The sequence below is a fragment of the Gigantopelta aegis genome, chromosome 5 (genome assembly GCF_016097555.1).
Source record: "Gigantopelta aegis isolate Gae_Host chromosome 5, Gae_host_genome, whole genome shotgun sequence".
Lineage (NCBI taxonomy): Eukaryota > Metazoa > Mollusca > Gastropoda > Neomphalida > Peltospiridae > Gigantopelta > Gigantopelta aegis.
The window spans coordinates 19965564-19990465 of record NC_054703.1 but is presented as its reverse complement, the minus strand read 5'-3'; the positions used below and the strand labels follow the sequence as shown (position 1 = coordinate 19990465).

At 36.8% G+C, this 24902-nt stretch overlaps 1 protein-coding gene across 5 annotated transcripts in view; it reads left to right on the top strand.

Annotated features, from left to right (window-relative positions):
* The first annotated feature begins 156 nt into the window (after nt 1-156).
* LOC121373366 (mucin-3A-like) overlaps nt 157-24902 on the top strand; it is a 37063-nt gene continuing 12317 nt past the window's right edge. For 2 of the 5 annotated variants that reach the window (XM_041499974.1, XM_041499973.1), the window contains exons 1-2: nt 157-9225; nt 23999-24161. In XM_041499974.1, coding sequence (XP_041355908.1) covers nt 183-9225; nt 23999-24161 — 9206 coding nt within the window. In that variant the 5' untranslated portion in view covers nt 157-182. The remainder of the gene's footprint in view (nt 9226-23998; nt 24162-24902) is intronic. The other 3 variants (XR_005958071.1, XM_041499975.1, XR_005958070.1) reach the window with 2 other exon arrangements.

Genomic DNA, 24902 nt, shown 5'->3' with positions numbered 1-24902 from the left:
TACTGTTTATTTTTTTATAATTGTGAAGTGATCTTCAAAACTTGTGTAGTGAATAGCCACGTGATACTGAACAAAATATTCCTCGATTTAATTTTTTATTTTATTTATTAACTTTAATATTTTTTAATTATATAATTCACAGGGAAAATGGGAACCTTGCACCTTTGAAGAATAACTAAGCCATGGAGATTACCTTGTTAATATTCATATTAACCCTTTATCTGTCAAGCCCAATGTGTGTGGCTGCCAAGTGTCCAAACAGTTGCATCTGTCAGTGGAACCAAAAGCCTTATGATACATATGGCAAATTGTATCAGGTGTTTTGCCAGGGTAAAAACCTCATTTCTGTACCAGACTTGACATCGCTGCTGTCAAATCTACACCCGATTCATCTGGATCTAAGTGGCAACCAGATTAAGTCCATTAAAAAATCTGACTTCGCTCCCATGTTGTCAGTTGTGATACTGAATCTCGATTCAAACACTGGAATTCAGATGGAAGACAGCACGTTTATTCACATGGCTGACACACTGAGGTATGTGAGCTGTGACAAAACAGATTTCCAGTTCAACAGGAATTTTACATTTTTGAGGGGCTTACATAGACTTGAGAAACTCACAATGGGTGAAAACATTCAAAACCAAATGACTCTACCCAGCAGTATCTTTAGTAATTTTAACCTTCCTTCACTACGTGAAATTCGGTTCAACCGCTGCAACATAAAGGACATAACAGATGATGCTTTTAAAGGTGTTGACTTTCTTCAGACATTAGATTTAACCTCCAATCGCCTTCAGACCATCCCAACAGCCATCAGAGATTTGACAAATCTCAGGACCTTGAACTTGAAACTAAACAACATTAAAACTATTCCTAGCTTAATATTCCAAGGTCTGCAGAAGCTGGAGCATATAGTTCTAGATGGGAACAGTCCGCTGTCTTTCAAAAATGGTGCTTTTGCTGGTTTGGAGGAATCGCTGAAGGAACTTTCACTTCATAAATGTGGGCTTGAAGATGTTCCAAGTCGCCAGATTCATCATTTGAGGGGTCTAAGAAAACTCAATCTGAAAGACAATGCACTAACATACGTTAATCCAGATTCCTTTAATGGGATGTACTGTCTATCAGAACTTGATATCAGCCGGACACTGTTTCCACTGGAGGCTGGAATGTTTCAAAGACACAGAGATTGTTTGAGAATTCTGATGCTCAATGACCGAAACTTGATCACAGTTTCCATCCAAATTCTCGAGGAATCCAAAAAAATTGAAAAGATCATCTTGCAAGCAAACAAAATCAAAGTTTTACACCCAAATGCATTTGGAGCAGTGCCTGCTACATTTCTTGATTTGTCTTACAACCCACTCATTGAAGTAAAGCAGGGTGCATTTAACAATCTGGGATCTTCACTTACAATTGCAGTCAAAAATACCAAACTGAGAGATATAAATTTTGTTCTGGAATATAAGAAAAACAAGTTTCATACCATTATGTTTGAAGGTACCAGAATAGATTGCAGCTGCAACCTGCCCATAATTCTTGGCCTTGTAGAAAGTAGTACTTTGAGAGGTACCTGTTACACTGATGGCATCGGCCATGATCTGAACAGGAAAAAGGAAATAATACTGTTACAAGAAAAATGTGCCAGAGTGTGGCACAGAATCATGGGGATGGGATCTGTAAGCACCTCAGAACTGCCCTTACAAGCAACCACCCAGCTGACACAAGTAACAACCCCAGTCAAACGTGAAGACACCTCACTAAGACGCGAACACACTGTGATATCAAAAAACACTACAATGTCTGAAGAACACACTGTAATGTCAGAACAAACTACCCTGATGACACAAGAAACCACCACGATGACACAAGAATCTACTCCAATGACACAAGAAATTACAATGACACAAGAACCTACTCCAATAACACAAGAAACTACCCTACTGACACAAGAAACTACTCCGATGACACAAGAAACTACGATGGCACAAGAAACTACAGTGACACAAGAAACTACTCCTATGACACAAGAAACCACTCTACTGACACAAAAAGCTATTCTGATGACACAAGAAACTACAATGGCACAAGAAACAACAATGACACAAGAAACTACAATGACACAAGAAACTACTCCGATGACACAAGAAACCACCCTACTGACACAAGAAACCACCCTAACACAAGAAACTATTTCGATGATACAAGAAACTACTCCGATGAAACAAGAAACCACCCTACTGACACAAGAAACCACACTACTGACACAAGAAACTTTGATGACACAAAACCCCATCCCACTGACACGGGTACGCAGATCAGTGACAAAAGAAACCACTCCAGTGACACAAGAAACCACTCCAGTGACACAAGAAACCACTCCAGTGATACAAGAAACCACTCCAGTGGCACAAGAAACAACTCCAGTCACAGAAGAAACCAGTCCAGTGATACAAGAAACAACTCCAGTGACAGAAGAATCCACTCCAGTGACACAAGAAACCACCAAGATGACAGAAGAAACCACCCGGGTGACAGAAGAAACCACCCCGATGACACAAAAAACTACTCCAATGACAGAAGAAACCACCCAGATGACACAAGAAACCACTCAGATGACACAAGAAACCACTCAGATGACACAAGAAACCACCCCGATGACAAAAGAAACCACCCATATGACAGAAGAAACCACCTTACTGACACAAAAAACTACTACGTTGACACAAGAAACTATGACGACGCAAGAAACTACCCCGATGACACAAGAAACCACCATACTGACACAAGAAACTACTTTGATGACACAAGAAACTACTCCGATGACACAAGAAACCACCCAGATGATACAAAAAAACACCCAGATGACGGAAGAAACCACCCCAATGACACAAGAATCTACTCCGATGACACAAGAAACCACCCAGATGATAGAAGAAACCACCCTACTGACACAAGAAACTACTCCGATGACACAAGAAACTACTCCGATGACACAAGAAACTACGATGACACAAGAGACTATTCCAATAACACAAGAAACTTCTCCGATGACACAAGAAACTACTTCGTTAACACAAGAAACTACTCCGATGACACAAGAAACTATGATGACACAAGAGACTACTCCAATAACACAAGAAACTTCTCTGATGACACAAGAAACTACTTCGTTAACACAAGAAACCACCCTGATGACACAAGAAATTACGATGACACAAGAAACTACTCCGATGGCACAAGAAACTACAATGACACAAGAAACTACAGTGACACAAGAAACTACTCCGATGACACAGGAAACTACCCTACTGACACAAGAAACTACTCCGATGACACAAGAAACTACTCCGATGACACAAGAAACCACCTTACTGACACAAGAAACTACTACGATGACGCAAGAAACTACTCCGATGACACAAGAAATTGCACCAATAACACAAGAAACTACCCCGATGACACAAGAAATTACACCGATGACACAAGAATCTACTCCGATGACACAAGAAACTACGATGACACAAGAACCTACTCCAATAACACAAGAAACCACCCTACTGACACAAGAAACTACTTTGATGACACAAGAAACTATGACAGCACAAGAAACTACATTGACACAAGAAACTACAGTGACACAAGAAACTACTCCGATGACACAGGAAACTACCCTACTGACACAAAAAACTACTCCGATGACACAAGAAACCATCCTACTGACACAAGAAACTATACCAATGAAACAAGAAACTACCATGATGGCAAAAGAAACTACTCCATTGACAGAAAAAACTATTCTGATGACACAAGAAACTACTCCAATGACACAAGAAACCACTCAGATGACACAAGAAACCTCCCCGATGACAGAAGAAACCACCCATATGACAGAAGAAACCACCTTACTGACACAAAAAGCTACTACGTTAACACAAGAAACTATGACGACACAAGAAACTACCCCGATGACACAAGAAACCACCATACTGACACAAGAAACTACTCCGATGACACAAGAAACTACGATGACACAAGAAACTACCCCGAAAACACAAGAAACCACTATACTGACACAAGAAACTACTCCAATGACACAAGAAACCACCCAGATGACACAAGAATCTACTTCGATGACACAAGAAACTACAATGACACAAGAACGTACTCCAATAACACAAGAAACTACCCTACTGACACAAGAAACTACTCCGATGACACAAGAAACTACAATGGCACAAGAAACTACTCCGATGACACAGGAAACCACCCTACTGACACAAGAAACTACTCCGATGACACAAGAAACTACTTCAATGACACAAACTACGATGACACAAGAAACTACTCCGATGACACAAGAAACCACCCAGATGACACAAAAAAACACCCAGATGACAGAAACCACCCCAATGACACAAGAATCTACTCCGATGACACAAGAAACCACCCAGATAATAGAAGAAACCACCCTACTGACACAAGAAACTACTCCGATGACACAAGAAACTACTCCGATGACACAAGAAACTACAATGACACAAGAGACTATTCCAATAACACAAGAAACTTCTCCGATGACACAAGAAACTACTTCGTTAACACAAGAAACTACTCCTATGATACAAGAAACTACGATGACACAAGAGACTACTCCAATAACACAAGAAACTTCTCTGATGACACAAGAAACTACTTCGTTAACACAAGAAACCACCCTGATGACACAAGAAATTACGATGACACAAGAAACTACTCCGATGGCACAAGAAACTACAATGACACAAGAAACTACAGTGACACAAGAAACTACTCCGATGACACAGGAAACTACCCTACTGACACAAGAAACTACTCCGATGACACAAGAAACTACTCCGATGACACAAGAAACCACCCTACTGACACAAGAAACTACTACGATGACGAAAGAAACTACTCCGATGACACAAGAAATTGCACCAATAATACAAGAAACTACCCCGATGACACAAGAAACTACACCGATGACACAAGAATCTACTCCGATGACACAAGAAACTACGATGACACAAGAACCTACTCCAATAACACAAGAAACCACCCTACTGACACAAAAAACTACTCCGATGACACAAGAAACCATCCTACTGACACAAGAAACTATACCAATGAAACAAGAAACTACCACGATGACAAAAGAAACTACTCCATTGACAGAAGAAACTATTCTGATGACTCAAGAAACGACCCAGATGACACAAAAAACCACTCAAATGACAGAAAAAAACACCCAGATGGCAGAAGAAACCACCCAGATGACAGAAGAAACCACCCTACTGACACAAGAAACCACTCCAATGACACAAGAAATTACTCTGATGACACAAGAAACCATCCTACTGACACAAGAAACTACACCAATGAAACAAGAAACTACACCAATGAAACGAGAAACTACCATGATGACACAAGAAGCTACCCCAATGACACAGGAAACCACCATACTGACACAAGAAACTACTCCGATGACACAAGAAACTACTCTGATGGCACAAGAAAACATCCTACTGACACAAACAACTACCACGATGACACAAGAAACTATTCCGATGACACAAGAAACTACGATGACACAAGAACCTACTCCAATAACACAAGAAACCACCCTACTGACACAAGAAACTACTCTAATGACACAAGAAACCATGACAGCACAAGAAACTACATTGACACAAGAAATTACCCCAATGACACAGGAAACCACCATACTGACACAAGAAACTACTCCAATGACACAAGAAACTACTCTGATGGCACAAGAAAACATCCTACTGACACAAGAAACTACCACGATGACACAAGAAACTATTCCGATGACACAAGAAACTACTCCAATGACAAAAGAAACCACTCTACAGACACAAAAAACTACTCTGATGACACAAGAAACTACAATGACACAAGAAACTACTCTGATGACACAGGAAACCACTCTACTGACACAAGAAACTACTCCAGTGACACAAGAAACTACTCCAATGACACAAGAAACCACCCTACTGACACAAGAAACTACTCTGATGGCACAAAAAACTACAATGACACAAGAAACTACTCCGATGACACAGGAAACCACCCTACTGACACAAGAAACTACTCTATTGACACAAGAAAGTACACCAATGACACAAGAAACTATTCTGATGACACAAGAAACCACCCTTCCAATACAAGAAACTACTCGGATGTCACAAGAAAGTACACCAATGACACAAGAAACCACCCTACTGACACAAGAAACTACCCCGATGACACAAGAAAGTACACTAATGACACAAGAAGCCACCCTACTGACACAAGAAACTACTTTGATGACACAAAAAACTACTCCGATGACACAAGAAACTACTCCGATGACACAAGAAACCACCCTACTGACACGAGAAACCATCCTACTGACACAAGAAACTACTCCGATGAAACAAGAAACCATCCTACTGACACAAGAAACCATCCTACTGACACAAGAAACTACTCCGATGAAACAAGAAACCATCCTTCTGACACAAGAAACCACCCTACTGACACAAGAAACCACCCTACTGACACAAGAAACTTTGATGACACAAAACTCCATCCCACTGACACGGGTACGCAGATCAGTGACAAACGAAACCACTCCAGTGACACAAGAAACCAATCCAGTGACACAAGAAACCACTTCAGTGACAGACAAAACCACTCTAGTGACAAAAGAATCCTCCTCAGCGACAGACAAAAACACCCCAGTGACAAAAGAATCCACCGCAATGACAAGCAAATCCACCGCAGTGATAAAAGAATCCACCGCAATGACAAGCAAATCCACCGCAGTGATAAAAGAATCCACCACAGTGACAAAAGAATCTACCGCAGTGACAAACAAATCCACCGCAGTAACAAAAGAATCCACCGCAGTGACAAATGAATCCACCGCAGTGACAAAACAATCCACCGCAGTGACAAACGAATCCACCCCAGTGACAAAAGAATCCACCGCAGTGACGAAAGAGTCCACTGCAGTGATAAAAAAGTCCACCGCAGTAACAAAAGAATCCACCCCAGTGACAAAAGAATCCACCGCAGTGACAAAAGAATCCACCGCAGTGACAAAAAAGTCCACCACAGTGACAAAAGAATCTACCGCAGTAAAAAAAGAATCCACCGCAGTGAAAAAAGAATCCACCCCAGTGACAAAAGAATCCACCCCAGTGACAAAAGAATCCACCACCCCACTGACAAAAGAATCCATCCCAGTAACAAAAGAATCCACCGCAGTGACAAAAGAATCCACCGCAGTGACAAAAGGATCCACTGCAGTAATAAAAAAGTCCACCGCAGTGACAAAAGAATCCACTGCAGTGACAAAAGAATCCACCCCTGTGACAAAAAAATCCACCGCAGTGACAAAAGAATCCACCACAGGGACAAAAGAATCCACCGCAGTGACAAAAGAATCCACTACAGTGACGAAAGAATCCACCGCAGTGACGAAAGAATCCACCCCAGTGAGGAAAGAATCCACCCCAGTGAGGAAAGAATCCACCGCAGTGACAAAAGAATCCACTACAGTGACAAAAGAATCCACCGCAGTGACAAAAGAATCCACCCCAGTGAGGAAAGAATCCACCTCAGTGACAAACGAATCCACCGCAGTGACAAAAGAATCCACCCCAGTGAGGAAAGAATCCACCCCAGTGACAAAAGAATCCACAACAGTGACAAAAGAATCCACTACAGTGACAAAAGAATCCACCGCAGTGACAAAAGAATCCACCCCAGTGAGGAAAGAATCCACCTCAGTGACAAACGAATCCACCACAGTGACAAAAGAATCCACCCCAGTGAGGAAAGAATCCACCCCAGTGACAAAAGAATCCACCGCAGTGACAAAAGAATCCACCCCAGTTAAAAAAGAATCCACCGCAGTGACTAAAGAATCCACCGCAGTGACAAAAGAATCCACCGCAGTGACAAAAGAATCCACTACAGTGAAAAAAGAATCCACCGCAGTGACAAACGAATTCACCCCAGTGACAAAAGAATCCACCACAGTGACAAAAGAATCCACCGCAATGACAAAAGAATCCACCCCAGTTAAAAAAGAATCCACCGCAGTGACAAAAGAATCCACCCCAGTGAGGAAAGAATCCACCGCAGTGACAAAACAATCCACCGCAGTGACAAAAGAATCCACCCCAGTTAAAAAAGAATCCACTGCAGTGACGAAAGAATCCACCACAGTGACAAACGGATCCACCGCAGTGACAAAAGAATCCACTGCAGTGACAAACGAATCCACCCCAGTGACAAAAGAATCCACCCCAGTGACAAAAGAATCCACTGCAGTGACAAAAGAATCCACCGCAGTGACAAAAGAATCCACCGCAGTGACAAACAAATCCACCACAGTGACAAAAGAATCCACCCCAGTGACAAACGAATCCACCACAGTGACAAAAGAATCCACCGCAGTGACAAAAGAATCCACCCCAGTTAAAAAAGAATCCACCGCAGTGACAAAAGAATCCACCGCAGTGACAAATGAATCCACCCCAGTGACAAAAGAATCCACCACAGTGACAAACAGATCCACCGCAGTGACGAAAGAATCCGCCACAGTGACAAAAGAATCCACCCCAGTGACAAAAGAATCCACCGCAGTGATAAACGAATCCACCGCAGTGACAAAAGAATCCACCCCAGTCACAAAAGAAGCCACCACAGTGACAAATGAATCCACCACAGTGACAAAAGAATCCACCGCAGTGACAAAAGAATCCACCGCAGTGAAAAAAGAATCCACCGCAGTGACAAAAGAATCCACTGCAGTGACAAATGAATCCACCCCAGTGACAAAAGAATCCACCACAGTGACAAACGGATCCACCGCAGTGACGAAAGAATCCACCACAGTGACAAACGAATCCACCCCAGTGACAAAAGAATCCACCGCAGTGATAAACGAATCCACCGCAGTGACAAAAGAATCCACCCCAGTGACAAACGAATCCACTGCAGTAACAAAAGAATCCACCCCAGTGACAAAAGAATCCACCGCAGTGATAAAAGAATCCACCACAGTAACAAAAGAATCCACCGCAGTGACAAAAGAAGCCACCACAGTCACAAAAGAAGCCACCACAGTGACAAATGAATCCACCCCAGTGATAAAAAAATCCACCGCAGTGACGACGCCTGCAGGTAATCTATAAGCAGTGTTCATTAGACCGTTATTAGATAGAGAATAACAAACGAGTTGACCGTTAGATAGAGGATAACAAACGAGTTGACCGTTATTAGATAGAGGATAACAAACGAGTTGACCATTATTAGATAGAGGATAACCAAACGAGTTGACTGTTATTAGATAGAGGATAATAAACTGTTATTAGATAGAGGATAATAAACTGTTATTAGATAGAGGATAATAAACGAGTTGACTGTTATTAGATAGAGGATAATAAACTGTTATTAGATAGAGGATAATAAACTGTTATTAGATAGAGGATAACAAACGAATTGACTGTTATTAGATAGAGGATAACAAACGAGTTGACTGTTATTAGATAGAGGATAACAAACGAGTTGACCATTATTAGATAGAGGATAACAAACGAATTGACTGTTATTAGATAGAGGATAACAAACGAGTTGACTGTTATTAGATAGAGGATAACAAACGAGTTGACCATTATTAGATAGAGGATAACAAACGAGTTGACTGTTATTAGATAGAGGATAATAAACTGTTATTAGATAGAGGATAATAAACTGTTATTAGATAGAGGATAATAAACGAATTGACTGTTATTAGATAGAGGATAATAAACTGTTATTAGATAGAGGATAATAAACTGTTATTAGATAGAGGATAACAAACGAGTTGACTGTTATTAGATAGAGGATAATAAACTGTTATTAGATAGAGGATAATAAACTGTTATTAGATAGAGGATAATAAACGAATTGACTGTTATTAGATAGAGGATAATAAACTGTTATTAGATAGAGGATAATAAACTGTTATTAGATAGAGGATAACAAACGAGTTAACTGTTATTAGATAGAGGATAACAAACGAGTTGACCATTATTAGATAGAGGATAATAAACGAATTGACTGTTATTAGATAGAGGATAATAAACTGTTATTAGATAGAGGATAATAAACGAATTGACTGTTATTAGATAGAGGATAATAAACTGTTATTAGATAGAGGATAATAAACTGTTATTAGATAGAGGATAATAAACTGTTATTAGATAGAGGATAACAAATGAATTGACTGTTATTAGATAGAGGATAACAAACGAGTTGACTGTTATTAGATAGAGGATAACAAACGAGTTGACCATTATTAGATAGAGGATAATAAACGAATTGACTGTTATTAGATAGAGGATAATAAACGAATTGACTGTTATTAGATAGAGGATAATAAACTGTTATTAGATAGAGGATAATAAACTGTTATTAGATAGAGGATAATAAATGAATTGACTGTTATTAGATAGAGGATAATAAACTGTTATTAGATAGAGGATAATAAACTGTTATTAGATAGAGGATAATAATGAATTGACTGTTATTAGATAGAGGATAATAAATGAATTGACCGTTATTAGATAGAGGATAACAAACGAGTTAACCGTTATTTAAGAATTGAACGTTATATTTTTTATATTCATGCTATGATAAACACCAAAATCGTTTTACACACTGTATGCATGGCATTGCGCGAAGCCATTTATACTTAAGTGCATAAAACGGTGTAGGAGTTTATCATCGCATGAACGTCAAAAATATAATGTTCAATTCTTATAATTCCAAATGCATTAATATTGCCATTATATGAAACTATATTAGAAAACCAAATCGAACTCTATTCCACTCTATTACAACTGTATCAATACACAAATAGTTACATTCTGGGGGTTTTTCATCAAATCTCTGATTCATTATAATGATTTACATAAGGTTTAAGAAATTTTTATTTTCTGAATCAAATGTGGATAAAAACTTATAAAATTTAAAATCACTGAACATCAACTGATAACGCAAACCGAGATTTTTTTCCCCATGATATTATATCAAGCACAACTATTGAACGAAAATAATACATATATTATTGTTTTTTAAAACCAGTTACTGATGGGTTCCCATGATCACAACAAGGCACGGCACCTGTGCCCATGACAGGTGTGTGCTACAACAGCTTGTTCTGAATGTGCATGTAAAACCCACTGACCTGACCTGACCTGAATGGAAAATGTAGTGGGTTTCCCAGGGGCTGAAATTTTCATTTTTTACCACTATCCCAAAGGAATGGTACATTTGAGAAAGCACTATTCTGTCTGACAATGTACTATCCCATTAACAGTGCTAGAACACAACTCGCCCCATTACTGTGACTCCCAAACGTTTGACTTGAAAATAGCAGATATTGAAGATTATATACAATAAAAAATAACCTATCTACTTATAAAAATAAATAATACAAATCGATGAATTGTGTACCATTGAAAATGATTGAAATGTGTGTGTGTGTGTGTGTGTGTGTGTGTATGTGTTGTGGGTATTTGAGGTTGACAGTATTTTGAAAAACCTCTTTACTTTACATCAATCCAGTGGGAAAATATATTACACTAGCAAGTACAAATTTGAGTTGTGAAGTAATTAAATTTAATTGCCGGAGCATGCATGGCCATAATTTGTATTTTTAAAAAACATTATTTTCAATTGATTTTTTATCAAGTTCTTTTGTTTTTCGAAAATTATTTGAGAAGAAAATGCTTTTTTGCGGAACCAGAAGTAACTTGTTTACAAACGCACCAAACACGAGTGTACAAGTCTGAGACACTCGAACACAGCGTTAGTCTCGATCAACAAGACTTCTCATTGTTATTGTATCAGGCCAAATGCTCCGTGGATTTGTTGAGCCACAATATTGTTGCGGCCGAAAACGTGAAGATGTAATAGTCACATGTGGATTTTGCTGTTCCATTTTATTTTATTTTATTTTATTTTATTTTATTTTATTTTATTAATGACGGAATAATGGAAGAGTTTTTACTACACCATTTGGAAAATTATTAATTTCAGAAATAGCAGAATAGCAGGCCTCCGATTTCGGTGTTAGAAGGGCAGGTTATGATAGCCTTTAAAAATATTGGAAATAAAAGGCACCAAGACTAATCTAAAAGGCATAAAAGCTACTTTCATACATTTTCAAAGGGCACCAAGGCAGTTTTATTTATGAAGTCGATTTATCCAGAAAAGAACTTTTAACTGTAATTCTGTTCAATTGGTCATTCGACAATAAATCAATGTGTTGTAATGGTGTGGTTAAACAAAACCGACTTCAACTGTAATTCTGTTCAATTGGTCATTCGACAATAAATCAATGTGTTGTAATGGTGTGGTTAAACAAAACCGACTTCAACTGTAATTCTGTTCAATTGGTCATTCGACAATAAATCAATGTGTTGTAATGGTGTGGTTAAACAAACCAGACTTCAACTGTAATTCTGTTCAATTGGTCATTCGACAATAAATCAATGTGTTCCAATGGTGTGGTTAAACAAACCAGACTTCATCTGTAATTCTGTTAAATTGGTCATTCGACAATAAATCAATGTGTTGTAATGGTGTGGTTAAACAAAACCGACTTCATCTGTAATTCTGTGAAATTGGTCATTCGAGAATAAATCAATGTGTTCTAATGGTGTGGTTAAACAAAACAAACTTCAACTGTAATTCTGTTAAATTGGTCAAAACTAAATCAATGTGTTCCAATGGTGTGGTTAAACAAAACCAGACTGTGTTCTGGTGAAATTGGTCATTCGACAATAAATCAATGTGTTCTAATGGTGTGGTTAAACAAACCAGACTTCATCTGTAATTCTGTTAAATTGGTCATTCGACAATAAATCAATGTGTTGTAATGGTGTGGTTAAACAAAACCAACTTCAACTGTAATTCTGTTAAAATGGTCATTCGACAATAAATCAATGTGTTCCAATGGTGTGGTTAAACAAAACCAATTTTCAACTGTAATTCTGTTAAATTGGTCATTCGACAATAAATCAATGTGTTCCAATGGTGTGGTTAAACAAAACCAACTTCAACTGTAATTCTGTTAAATTGGTCATTCGACAATAAATCAATGTGTTCTAATGGTGTGGTTAAACAAACCAGACTTCATCTGTAATTCTGTTAAATTGGTCATTCGACAATAAATCAATGTGTTGTAATGGTGTGGTTAAACAAAACCAACTTCAACTGTAATTCTGTTCAATTGGTCATTCGACAATAAATCAATGTGTTCCAATGGTGTGGTTAAACAAAACCGACTTCAACTGTAAATCTGTGAAATTGGTCATTCGACAATAAATCAATGTGTTCCGATGGTGTGGTTAAACAAAACAAACTTCAACTGTAATTCTGTGAAATTGGTCATTTGACAATAAATCAATGTTTTCTAATGGTGTGGTTAAACAAAACAGACTTCAACTGTAATTCTGTGAAATTGGTCATTCGACAATAAATCAATGTTTTCTAATGGTGTGGTTAAACAAAACAGACTTCAGCTGTAATTCTGTGAAATTGGTCATTCGATAATAAATCAATGTTTTCTAATGGTGTGGTTAAACAAAACAAACTTCAACTGTAATTCTGTTCAATTGGTCATTCGACAATAAATCAATGTTTTCTAATGGTGTGGTTAAACAAAACAGACTTCAACTGTAATTCTGTGAAATTGGTCATTCGATAATAAATCAATGTGTTCCAATGGTGTGGTTAAACAAAACAGACTTCAACTGTAATTCTGTTCAATTGGTCATTCAACAATAAATCAATGTGTTCCAATGGTGTGGTTAAACAAAACAGACTTCAACTGTAAATCTGTGAAATTGGTCATTCGACAATAAATCAATGTGTTCCAATGGTGTGGTTAAACAAAACAAACTTCAACTGTAATTCTGTGAAATTGGTCATTCGACAATAAATCAATGTGTTCTAATGGTGTGGTTAAACAAAACAAACTTCAACTGTAATTCTGTTAAATTGGTCATTCGACAATAAATCAATGTGTTGTAATGGTGTGGTTAAACAAAACCGACTTCATCTGTAATTCTGTTAAATTGGTCATTCGAGAATAAATCAATGTGTTCTAATGGTGTGGTTAAACAAAACAAACTTCAACTGTAATTCTGTGAAATTGGTCATTCGACAATAAATCAATGTTTTCTAATGGTGTGGTTAAACAAAACAAACTTAAACTGTAATTCTGTGAAATTGGTCATTCGACAATAAATCAATGTGTTGTAATGGTGTGGTTAAACAAAACCGACTTCATCTGTAATTCTGTTAAATTGGTCATTCGAGAATAAATCAATGTGTTCTAATGGTGTGGTTAAACAAAACTAAATCAATGTGTTGTAATGGTGTGGTTAAACAAAACTAAATCAATGTGTTGTAATGGTGTGGTTAAACAAACCAGACTTCATCTGTAATTCTGTTAAATTGGTCATTCGACAATAAATCAATGTGTTCCAATGGTGTGGTTAAACAAAACCAACTTTCAACTGTAATTCTGTTAAATTGGTCATTCGACAATAAATCAATGTGTTCCAATGGTGTGGTTAAACAAAACCGACTTAAACTGTAATTCTGTGAAATTGGTCATTCGACAATAAATCAATGTGTTCCAATGGTGTGGTTAAACAAAACCGACTTAAACTGTAATTCTGTGAAATTGGTCATTCGACAATAAATCAATGTGTTCCAATGGTGTGGTTAAACAAAACAAACTTAAACTGTAATTCTGTGAAATTGGTCATTCGACAATAAATCAATGTGTTGTAATGGTGTGGTTAAACAAAACAGACTTCAACTGTAATTCTGTGAAATTGGTCATTCGACAATAAATCAATGTGTTCCAATGGTGTGGTTAAACAAAACAAACTTCAACTGTAATTCTGTTAAAATGGTCATTCGACAATAAATCAATGTGTTCCAATGGTGTGGTTAAACAAAACCGACTTCAACTGTAATTCTGTGAAATTGGTCATTCGACAATAAATCAATGTGTTCCAATGGTGTGGTTAAACAAAACCGACTTAAACTGTAATTCTGTGAAATTGGTCATTCGACAATAAATCAATGTGTTCCAATGGTGTGGTTAAACAAAACCGACTTAAACTGTAATTCTGTGAAATTGGTCATTCGACAATAAATCAATGTGTTCCAATGGTGTGGTTAAACAAAACCGACTTAAACTGTAATTCTGTGAAATTGGTCATTCGACAATAAATCAATGTGTTCCAATGGTGTGGTTAAACAAAACAAACTTAAACTGTAATTCTGTGAAATTGGTCATTCGACAATAAATCAATGTGTTCCAATGGTGTGGTTAAACAAAACAAACTTAAACTGTAATTCTGTGAAATTGGTCATTCGACAATAAATCAATGTGTTCCAATGGTGTGGTTAAACAAGACAAGACTTCTGTGAAACAGACTTCAACTGTAATTCTGTGAAATTGGTCATTCGACAATAAATCAATGTGTTCCAATGGTGTGGTTAAACAAAACAAACTTAAACTGTAATTCTGTGAAATTGGTCATTCGACAATAAATCAATGTGTTCCAATGGTGTGGTTAAACAAAACAAACTTAAACTGTAATTCTGTGAAATTGGTCATTCGACAATAAATCAATGTGTTGTAATGGTGTGGTTAAACAAAACAGACTTCAACTGTAATTCTGTTAAAATGGTCATTCGACAATAAATCAATGTGTTGTAATGGTGTGGTTAAACAAAACCAACTTCAACTGTAAATCTGTGAAATTGGTCATTCGACAATAAATCAATGTGTTCCAATGGTGTGGTTAAACAAAACAGACTTCAACTGTAATTCTGTGAAATTGGTCATTCGACAATAAATCAATGTGTTCCAATGGTGTGGTTAAACAAAACCGACTTAAACTGTAATTCTGTGAAATTGGTCATTCGACAATAAATCAATGTGTTCCAATGGTGTGGTTAAACAAAACCGACTTAAACTGTAATTCTGTGAAATTGGTCATTCGACAATAAATCAATGTGTTCCAATGGTGTGGTTAAACAAAACAAACTTAAACTGTAATTCTGTGAAATTGGTCATTCGACAATAAATCAATGTGTTCCAATGGTGTGGTTAAACAAAACAAACTTCAACTGTAATTCTGTGAAATTGGTCATTCGACAATAAATCAATGTGTTCCAATGGTGTGGTTAAACAAAACAGACTTCAACTGTAATTCTGTGAAATTGGTCATTCGACAATAAATCAATGTGTTCCAATGGTGTGGTTAAACAAAACCGAAACTTCAACTGTAATTCTGTGAAATTGGTCATTCGACAATAAATCAATGTGTTCCAATGGTGTGGTTAAACAAAACCGACTTAAACTGTAATTCTGTGAAATTGGTCATTCGACAATAAATCAATGTGTTCCAATGGTGTGGTTAAACAAAACAAACTTAAACTGTAATTCTGTGAAATTGGTCATTCGACAATAAATCAATGTGTTCCAATGGTGTGGTTAAACAAAACCGACTTAAACTGTAATTCTGTGAAATTGGTCATTCGACAATAAATCAATGTGTTCCAATGGTGTGGTTAAACAAAACAAACTTCAACTGTAATTCTGTGAAATTGGTCATTCGACAATAAATCAATGTGTTCCAATGGTGTGGTTAAACAAAACCGACTTAAACTGTAATTCTGTGAAATTGGTCATTCGACAATAAATCAATGTGTTCCAATGGTGTGGTTAAACAAAACCAACTTAAACTGTAATTCTGTGAAATTGGTCATTCGACAATAAATCAATGTGTTCTAATGGTGTGGTTAAACAAAACAAACTTCAACTGTAATTCTGTGAAATTGGTCATTCGACAATAAATCAATGTGTTCCAATGGTGTGGTTAAACAAAACAAACTTCAACTGTAATTCTGTGAAATTGGTCATTCGTCAATAAATCAATGTGTTCCAATGGTGTGGTTAAATAAAACAAACTTCAGCTGTTTATTTAAATGATCGTTTGTCATTGTTGGTTGTTTTTGTACCACCATATGATATCACTTCAAAACTTGTCACCTTAAGCCCTGGACTCAATCACTGGCGTTGTCAGAGACTGGACCCAGCCTAGACATGCTTGAATGTTGAATCGATATGAGCATGACAGATCTGTTTGAAATTAGAATCATCAACCCTTGCACTTATTGGGTACCACTGTAACTGGTGACCCACGAGATCGCATGACAGTACGGTAACATGTTTTGTTGTGATTACACGGTTTTTATTACAAGCTGCCAAGTACTGTAGGCCTACAGAGAAAAATATATCATATAATCATAATTGCAGTTATCTCATACATTGTTGATTTATTTTCCAAAAACAACAACATGTATGATCTCAACAAAATGTTCAATCAAGGATGTCTTGAATGTCACATGCACAGAGCAGCAGGTCATCGCGGGGTTTTTTCACATGCAAAGGTCAAGGTCTTTGGAAGAAGCTTTGGTACAAATTTCGTTGTTGGCTACTGCTCTATCAAGCATTTGTTAATGTATATGAACTGCTGAGAATGGGTAGTAAATGGAATATTCAAGAATAATAAAAAAAATTAAACAGTGTTTCAATTAATTGTGAATAAATTAATTTGGGTGATTTTAGCATGGGTCTATCCGATAAACATATTAAAATAATTTATGTCATGATGAATATCAATAAACTAGTGTTGAGAATCGGTTGCAATTTCATCATCAATCATCGATCATCGGTTGTAATCGGTTAGCACTAATTGATCGACTTTGAATTATACAATCGGTTAGAATGTATAGGAACTTTCAGAGGATCGTACAACTTCGGAACTATGCACCTATTTTTAAAACATATACATAGAGGATTCGTCACAAGTATTTTTTAATATGGAAAATATCAACCGAGTCTATGTTAATCAGTATTTGTGAAGGCTCTGCCGAGACAAATACCGAGGTTGTTATTTTACACGAGTAGTGAATTCTATTTATCCTATAACACTTCTAAAATAACATTTTAATTCAATTTTTAGTAAATCACAGTACTAAAGTCGCCACCATCGGTAATATGACGTCATCACGATTAACACAAATTAGTTTGACGTCACGCATTTTAAACAAATCTTTGAAAACGTTACGCTCATATACACGGGTCTTGTTGGCTTGTAAACATATGGCCTATCCACAGCAATACATTACCTGGAGACCTTGCAAATTTGCATACCATTATTAACCGGGTTAATAAAGTAAATTATCACATGGGTTTATGACATGGATATCATGGGTAAGTTATAGGACAAATGTATATATTTATAACATATGTATCATGTATGATCATCTAAAATGTCTGAACAATATAGCAAAATCATAAATGGGTAGGACTTTCCTTTGGCACTGTCACCTATAAAGAACATTATAAATACTTATAATAAATAGAGTTAGATTTGGGGTTAGGGTTAGTGACAGTGCCAAGGGAAAGTCCTTCCCATAAAGGTTCAAATAGTATAATGGATTCATTTGTTCAATAGAAAGAAAGAAAGAAAGAAATGTTTTTTTTAACGATGCACTCAACACATTTTATTTACGGTTACATGGCGTCAGACATATGGTTAAGGACCACACAGATTTTGAGAGGAAACCAGCTGTCGCCACTACATGGGCTACTCTTCCGATTAGCAGCAAGGGATCTTTTATTTGCGCTTCCCACAGGCAGGATAGCACAAACCATGGCCTTTGTTGAACCAGTTATGGATCACTGATCGATGCAAGTGGTTTACACCTATCCATTGACTGGGATCCGAACCCAGTACCTACCAGCCTGTAGACCGATGGCCTGCCACGATGCCACCGAGGCCGGTTTGTTCAATAGAGGTCCATATCCATAAGCAGCTGAAAAGCTACATTTAAGCATTCTATAGTAATACTTTGTCTAAGTAGTTTGTAATACAAGTGAAACAAAATGCGAGGGAAAACATAGGAAATTGTTTAAAGTAAAAATAACTACCGTATATCTTCGCCTGTAAGTCGATCTCGGCTATAAGTCGAGTCCCTAATTTCAAGCCCTGAAAACGTATTTTTTTATTGACCCGTTTATAAGTCGACCCATGAAAAACAAGTTATAAATATTGAAGTATTTCTTACTTTCAGCACATGAGAACAATAATGTACAATATCTGAACAAAATAAAATTATTTTACAAACTTCGTTTTTCACGTTTTAGACGTTTTGTACGTCGCAACATGCCAATCAAACTACATAGCACCAAAACGAAATATTCCCTTAGTAGAGAGTGAAAGCTGTTTGACCGTCACTGTATGGCACTGTACAGCATGGTTTTGTGCACAGACAACAACTTTATTTATCAACACTGACAACAGATCACTACGATAAAACTGAAAGTACATGTTTTGCCGCCATATTAATAGATTTAAGGAGGATAACTCTGGAAAGTACGCTGGTTTTTGTACCAAATGATGTGTGTCCCTATTGCTCTAGTGAACTGCAGTCTATTTTAAGGGAAAGCTCGGTAATGTTCATGAAGTTAATCACCGACAAAACATTGTTTGAACAACCATTAATGCCAGTGACCAGATTTTAAAATAAACTCAGGCAACTGGTAGTTAGTATTGTTTACATTTTTGCTATTAGTGATGACTGTTATTTTAACTAAGTGGACTGTTGTCTTGGTATGTGAGTGAGATCGCATGCCTTTTTGCATAACCAAAACCGTTATAATGCCGGAAAAAAAAGGTTATAAAAAATAAATGTGCCAAATTAAGATATTTGAGTATAAATACAGGGCATACTTCAACAATAAAACTTGTAAAATAATCCCCAAAACGGTAATATTTTTGGGTGAATTTTTTTTACCCTCTTATAAGTCGACCCCCCAAGTTATAAAATAATGTTTGGGTGAAAAAAATTCGACTTATAGGCGAAGATATACGGTATACTTCAAACATAAAATATGCTGGGATTTGGGTTTGTTTTCACGTGTAGGTAAAAAAAAAAAAAATCAATAATCATATCATAATACACTTTTATTTTACTTTGTGTTCATTACTGCTTCAACTTTAAAAATGTAACACGAAAGACAAGTTTTGCCTATATATATGTCAAATCTGTGACAGTTAATAAAGCTTAATATGTTTAGTCTTGATAAGAGTTGTTCTTCAACACAATTGTCAGTTTCTAACTGAATAAAACAAAACAAGTTGTGTGGTATATCTATTAATCAAACTGTATTTACCATTTACAACATGAAATAAGCAAGGTTGTACTGAATGGAGTAATTCACAGATGGTGGGTAGGCTGCCACAACTCGGACATGCATGGAAATAACAAAATACCTAACACAATGAACATAAGGTAGTTCATCAATTATTTTACTACACAAATCATCCATGGACAACTTGTCAACTTTTCAATTTTATTTGGCTCGACATATTTTTTATTTAGTTCGCTGCCACCGTATGTGGTTGGGCACCACTCTTTAATCAAGCCAGTTTTTGTTTCGTACTTGGATAGACCTAATAATTTATATTTTCTTGGTCTCAATTTAGATTTGTTTTTTAATTAAAAAAAAAAAAAAAAAAATTCTAAGTTTTATTCTTTATTGCAAATACGAAAATAAATAAATGTCAATGAACACACAGATTTACCACTACATAGTGATATAGCCTAAAAATGTTAGAAGTCAAGAAATGTACACAATAATAGCCCACAAATACTGGATTTGATGAATACAAATTCTCACAACGAGCAAGGAAATATTTACTGAGGTTAACATTTTCCGCGACAATCGATTAATTTCAAAATCAATCATCACATCGCTAGAGCACCAACCGATCAATCTTCGATTATAATCGATCATCGGAACACCACTACAATAAACACAGGTCAATTTAAATAGCTAATAATAATAATAATTTTTACATGAAATAATGAAAAAGTATTGGCAATTTTTCTACCTCTACCTTCTGTTGTTTTCCCGATTCTTTCAGATTTCGTTTTCTTGACACATTTTTTATTTGGAAAACAAATGATCCGTGAGAATCTGTTCTAGAAATGCCATGGTTTTTTCGTAACTCTGTACGACACGTTAAAACATTTGGCAATTCACAGTTGTTGTTTTTTTATAACGGTGTATGTTTCAACTGTAATCTAATATTTGTTACGTTTGATTTTCAGTTATAATACATGACCAAGAAACTGTATACAAACACTACTGAGGAACATCGAATTCGGTCGTGTCTTATTTTTTAAAATAAAACCCCCAGTGATCCGCTGTTTAAGTTCCTTTGAATTTTAAAGAGTAAAAGAAAACAACCAAAGTTATCAACCTTTTCTGCGCACTAGTGGAGAAATCAACAAGACAGGAAGTACGTCATAGACGTGTGTTACCAACTATGGTAGACCGAATGTATCATAACATCCGACAGTTAGGGTTAAACACTTGTCAAGTTTTAAAAAAACTAAACACCTACACAAAAGGGGCACCATGGCAGATATTTAATGGTTATTCAACTGGCATGTTTAAGGCATCACGGCAAAGGTACAAGCGAGTACGGCATATGCTGTGGAGACGTTGTGAATTTTGAAGCCTGTAATAGTGTACATTTCGACCCCTGTTTTCTCTCTAAGACTAGTTGTCAAAATTACCAAATGTTTCACATCCGATAGATGATGATTAATAAATCAAAGTGCTCTAGCGTAAGATTTCAAATTTCATGGAAAACGTTTTCAGTTCCGTGCCTTGTGATCATGGGAACCCATCGGAAACCGTTTTATTATATATATATATATATATATATATACATACCTACACCTACACCTACACCTACACCTACATCTATACCTATATCTATATCTATATATATCTATATATATCTCTCTCTATATATATCTATATATGTATCTACATGTATATTATTTTTGTTAAACAGTCATACAAGATATAATGATCATGGGAAACAAAATTTCGGTTCCATGATTTTACCAACACACTACCGACACAGTACCGTTGTCACGGGGATCCTATAATACCTGTAACTGAATATAACACGATTATCCAAATATCTCTCCTAACTGTATATCTATTAGATCTCTCTGTATCGGGCAGTCTAATACCCGAGTGGCTCTGCTCTAGGTTTAATCAGAGATAAGATCTTATATAAAGTATATTATTATAGCACGTTTAGTTCACTAGAAAACACAACAAAAACACAATACACTTTGGAATCTGTATTAACCTTAACCTTTAGACTACTGGATTAATTTTTAACAAAAACCACGTTGAGTGGGTACAAGTTTATAATTTTTACTCACATATATTCACTTAAATGTTTCATAAATACATGAAATAAAGTTCATATATGAATCGGTAAGTATTATTTTCGTTTCTTTTTTGGTAATTTTTATTATTTTAGATCGGCTAATGGTGATTAAAATTAGGCAAAAAATCTAAAAAGTTGCATTTACTTATGGGCATTTGTGGCCAGCTGTCCAGTATTTATGTCCATTATTCCCGATAACAGTGTTTTTCTGAGCATAATTTTTTTTTAAACCCGAACTACGATTCATATTGCAGTATTTGGTAATTTTCGTTGTTGGTAAAACGATCAAATTTATTATCAAATTAGCTGTCACAATCAGCTATCGATCCCTGAAAATTACCGCGACGTGCCGCCATTGTTGTCAAGCGAAAATACTTGCCGAAAACCACTTTTTGAACTCAAAATTTCAAGGTATTTTCAATTGAAAAAATCAAAACAAAAACCACCATTTTGAAAAAAAAATCTTTTTTCTTTAATTATATTTCTGGGAAATATGAATTGGGGAATGCACTGTATACAGTGTACAGTATATCGACTGACGTGACGTTGGGCGAGATATCTCGCCTGCAGTAGTCAGAAGGTTAAGCTGACAAATATATTTGCCGCAGTTAATTAATTAACAGCAACAATAATAATAACAACCCAGAACTAATTACTTAATTAGTTAATCTCTAGGTGTCTAGTTTACACAATATTCTAATCACTTCACCGTGATACAACACACACACGTGTGATAATTGAGAAACGCTGCCAGGGGAACTTAATTAATAAAGGAATTACAACTCTATTCCTAACTGGTTAATTTTTAATTAACCCTTAACTACTCATTCAGTAACCTTGTATTACAGAATTAATACTGGTACCTATCACAATAAAGACAATAACATACAGTTTACCTAGGTCCTCTAGGATGACCGGCTAAGCTTTATATTTTTAGAACAGTGAACCTACAATTTACTTCGTCAGATTACCGGAAACACTGTCTAAATAATATTGGTATAATACAGTATTAAAATATTTAAAGTCACATCAATCACATCAAGGTTATACATCAGAGCAGAAATATATATTTACCAGTCCAGACGGACAACGTTCCCCGGGAGCCTTCCTATGTTTCTCCCCGATAAATCTAAAATCCTAGCTATTTATTACAAAACCGAATATCGCCTGGGGGCACATCGCGGTACTCCCCCTATCATGGGATATTTCCACAGCAACCAAGACGGCATATTTTCTTAGATGACCAGACTTACTGTCGCCATTCTGCTAGGAATACAAGGTCGTAAAACAGAACTCGTGGAGGTATTATGTAACCACGGGCCACATGGCCTCCACAACTGGTCTGGGTGTGTATTGGGAACAGCTCGACCACCGTCGCGCGGGGGTATTACGTAACCCAGCCGCACATGGCCCTCTAAAACAATTAACATCGCCACAGGCGAAAAGATAAGAACATGTTCCGTCACAACCGTAAATGATTGTTACTATGAAATTAAAAAAAGGACTTGTTTAGTGTTAAACAAAACAAAGTTTAATTTTAACTTTACTAGATGGCGAGACCACCTCCAAGAGTGGAAAGAAGGATGCTGATGATGAGGTTTATGAGTGGGCCAGTAAGTCTTTGATGGATATTGATCTGGTTATCATAGCCGTCGGCTGTATATTCATCATGGTTCTTGTCATTATTGTCGTCCAGCAGAGATTGAAACTCAGGTATGTCTCTGTCACTGTGTCAAACCATCACTATTATACCATAACTCTACTACACTATATGGTGAGGTCATCACCCCCAGGGGTGGAGGGAGATTGAGAGTGCAACTAACTTGTTTCTCCATTGAGATCAAGGCTGGGAATGAACAGATAGTGAATAGAGCACTTGTTTGAAGTGTTTGGCTGGAGGTCAAGGCTGGGAATGAACACACAGTGAGTACAACACTTGTTTGAAGTGTTTGGCTGGGAATGAACACACAACGAGTACAGCACTTGTTTGATGTATTTGGCTGGGAATGAACACACAGCGAGTACAGCACTTGTCTGAAGTGTTTGGCTGGAGGTCAAGGCCGGGAATGAACACAAGTGAGTACAACACTTGTTTGAAGTATTTGGCTGGGAATGAATACACAGTGAGTACAACACTTGTTTGAAGTGTTTGGCTGGAGATCAAGGCCAGGAATGAACACAACACACAGTGAGTACAGCACTTGTTTGAAGTGTTTGGCTGGAGGTCAAGGCCGGGAATGAACACACAGTGAGTACAACACTTGTTTGAAGTATTTGGCTGGGAATGAACACACAGTGAGTACAACACTTGTTTGAAGTGTTTGGCTGGAGATCAAGGCTGGGAATGAACACACAGTGAGTACAGCACTTGTTTCAAGTGTTTGGCTGGGAATGAACACACAGTGAGTACAGCACTTGTTTGAAGTGTTTGGCTGGAGATCAAGGCCAGGAATG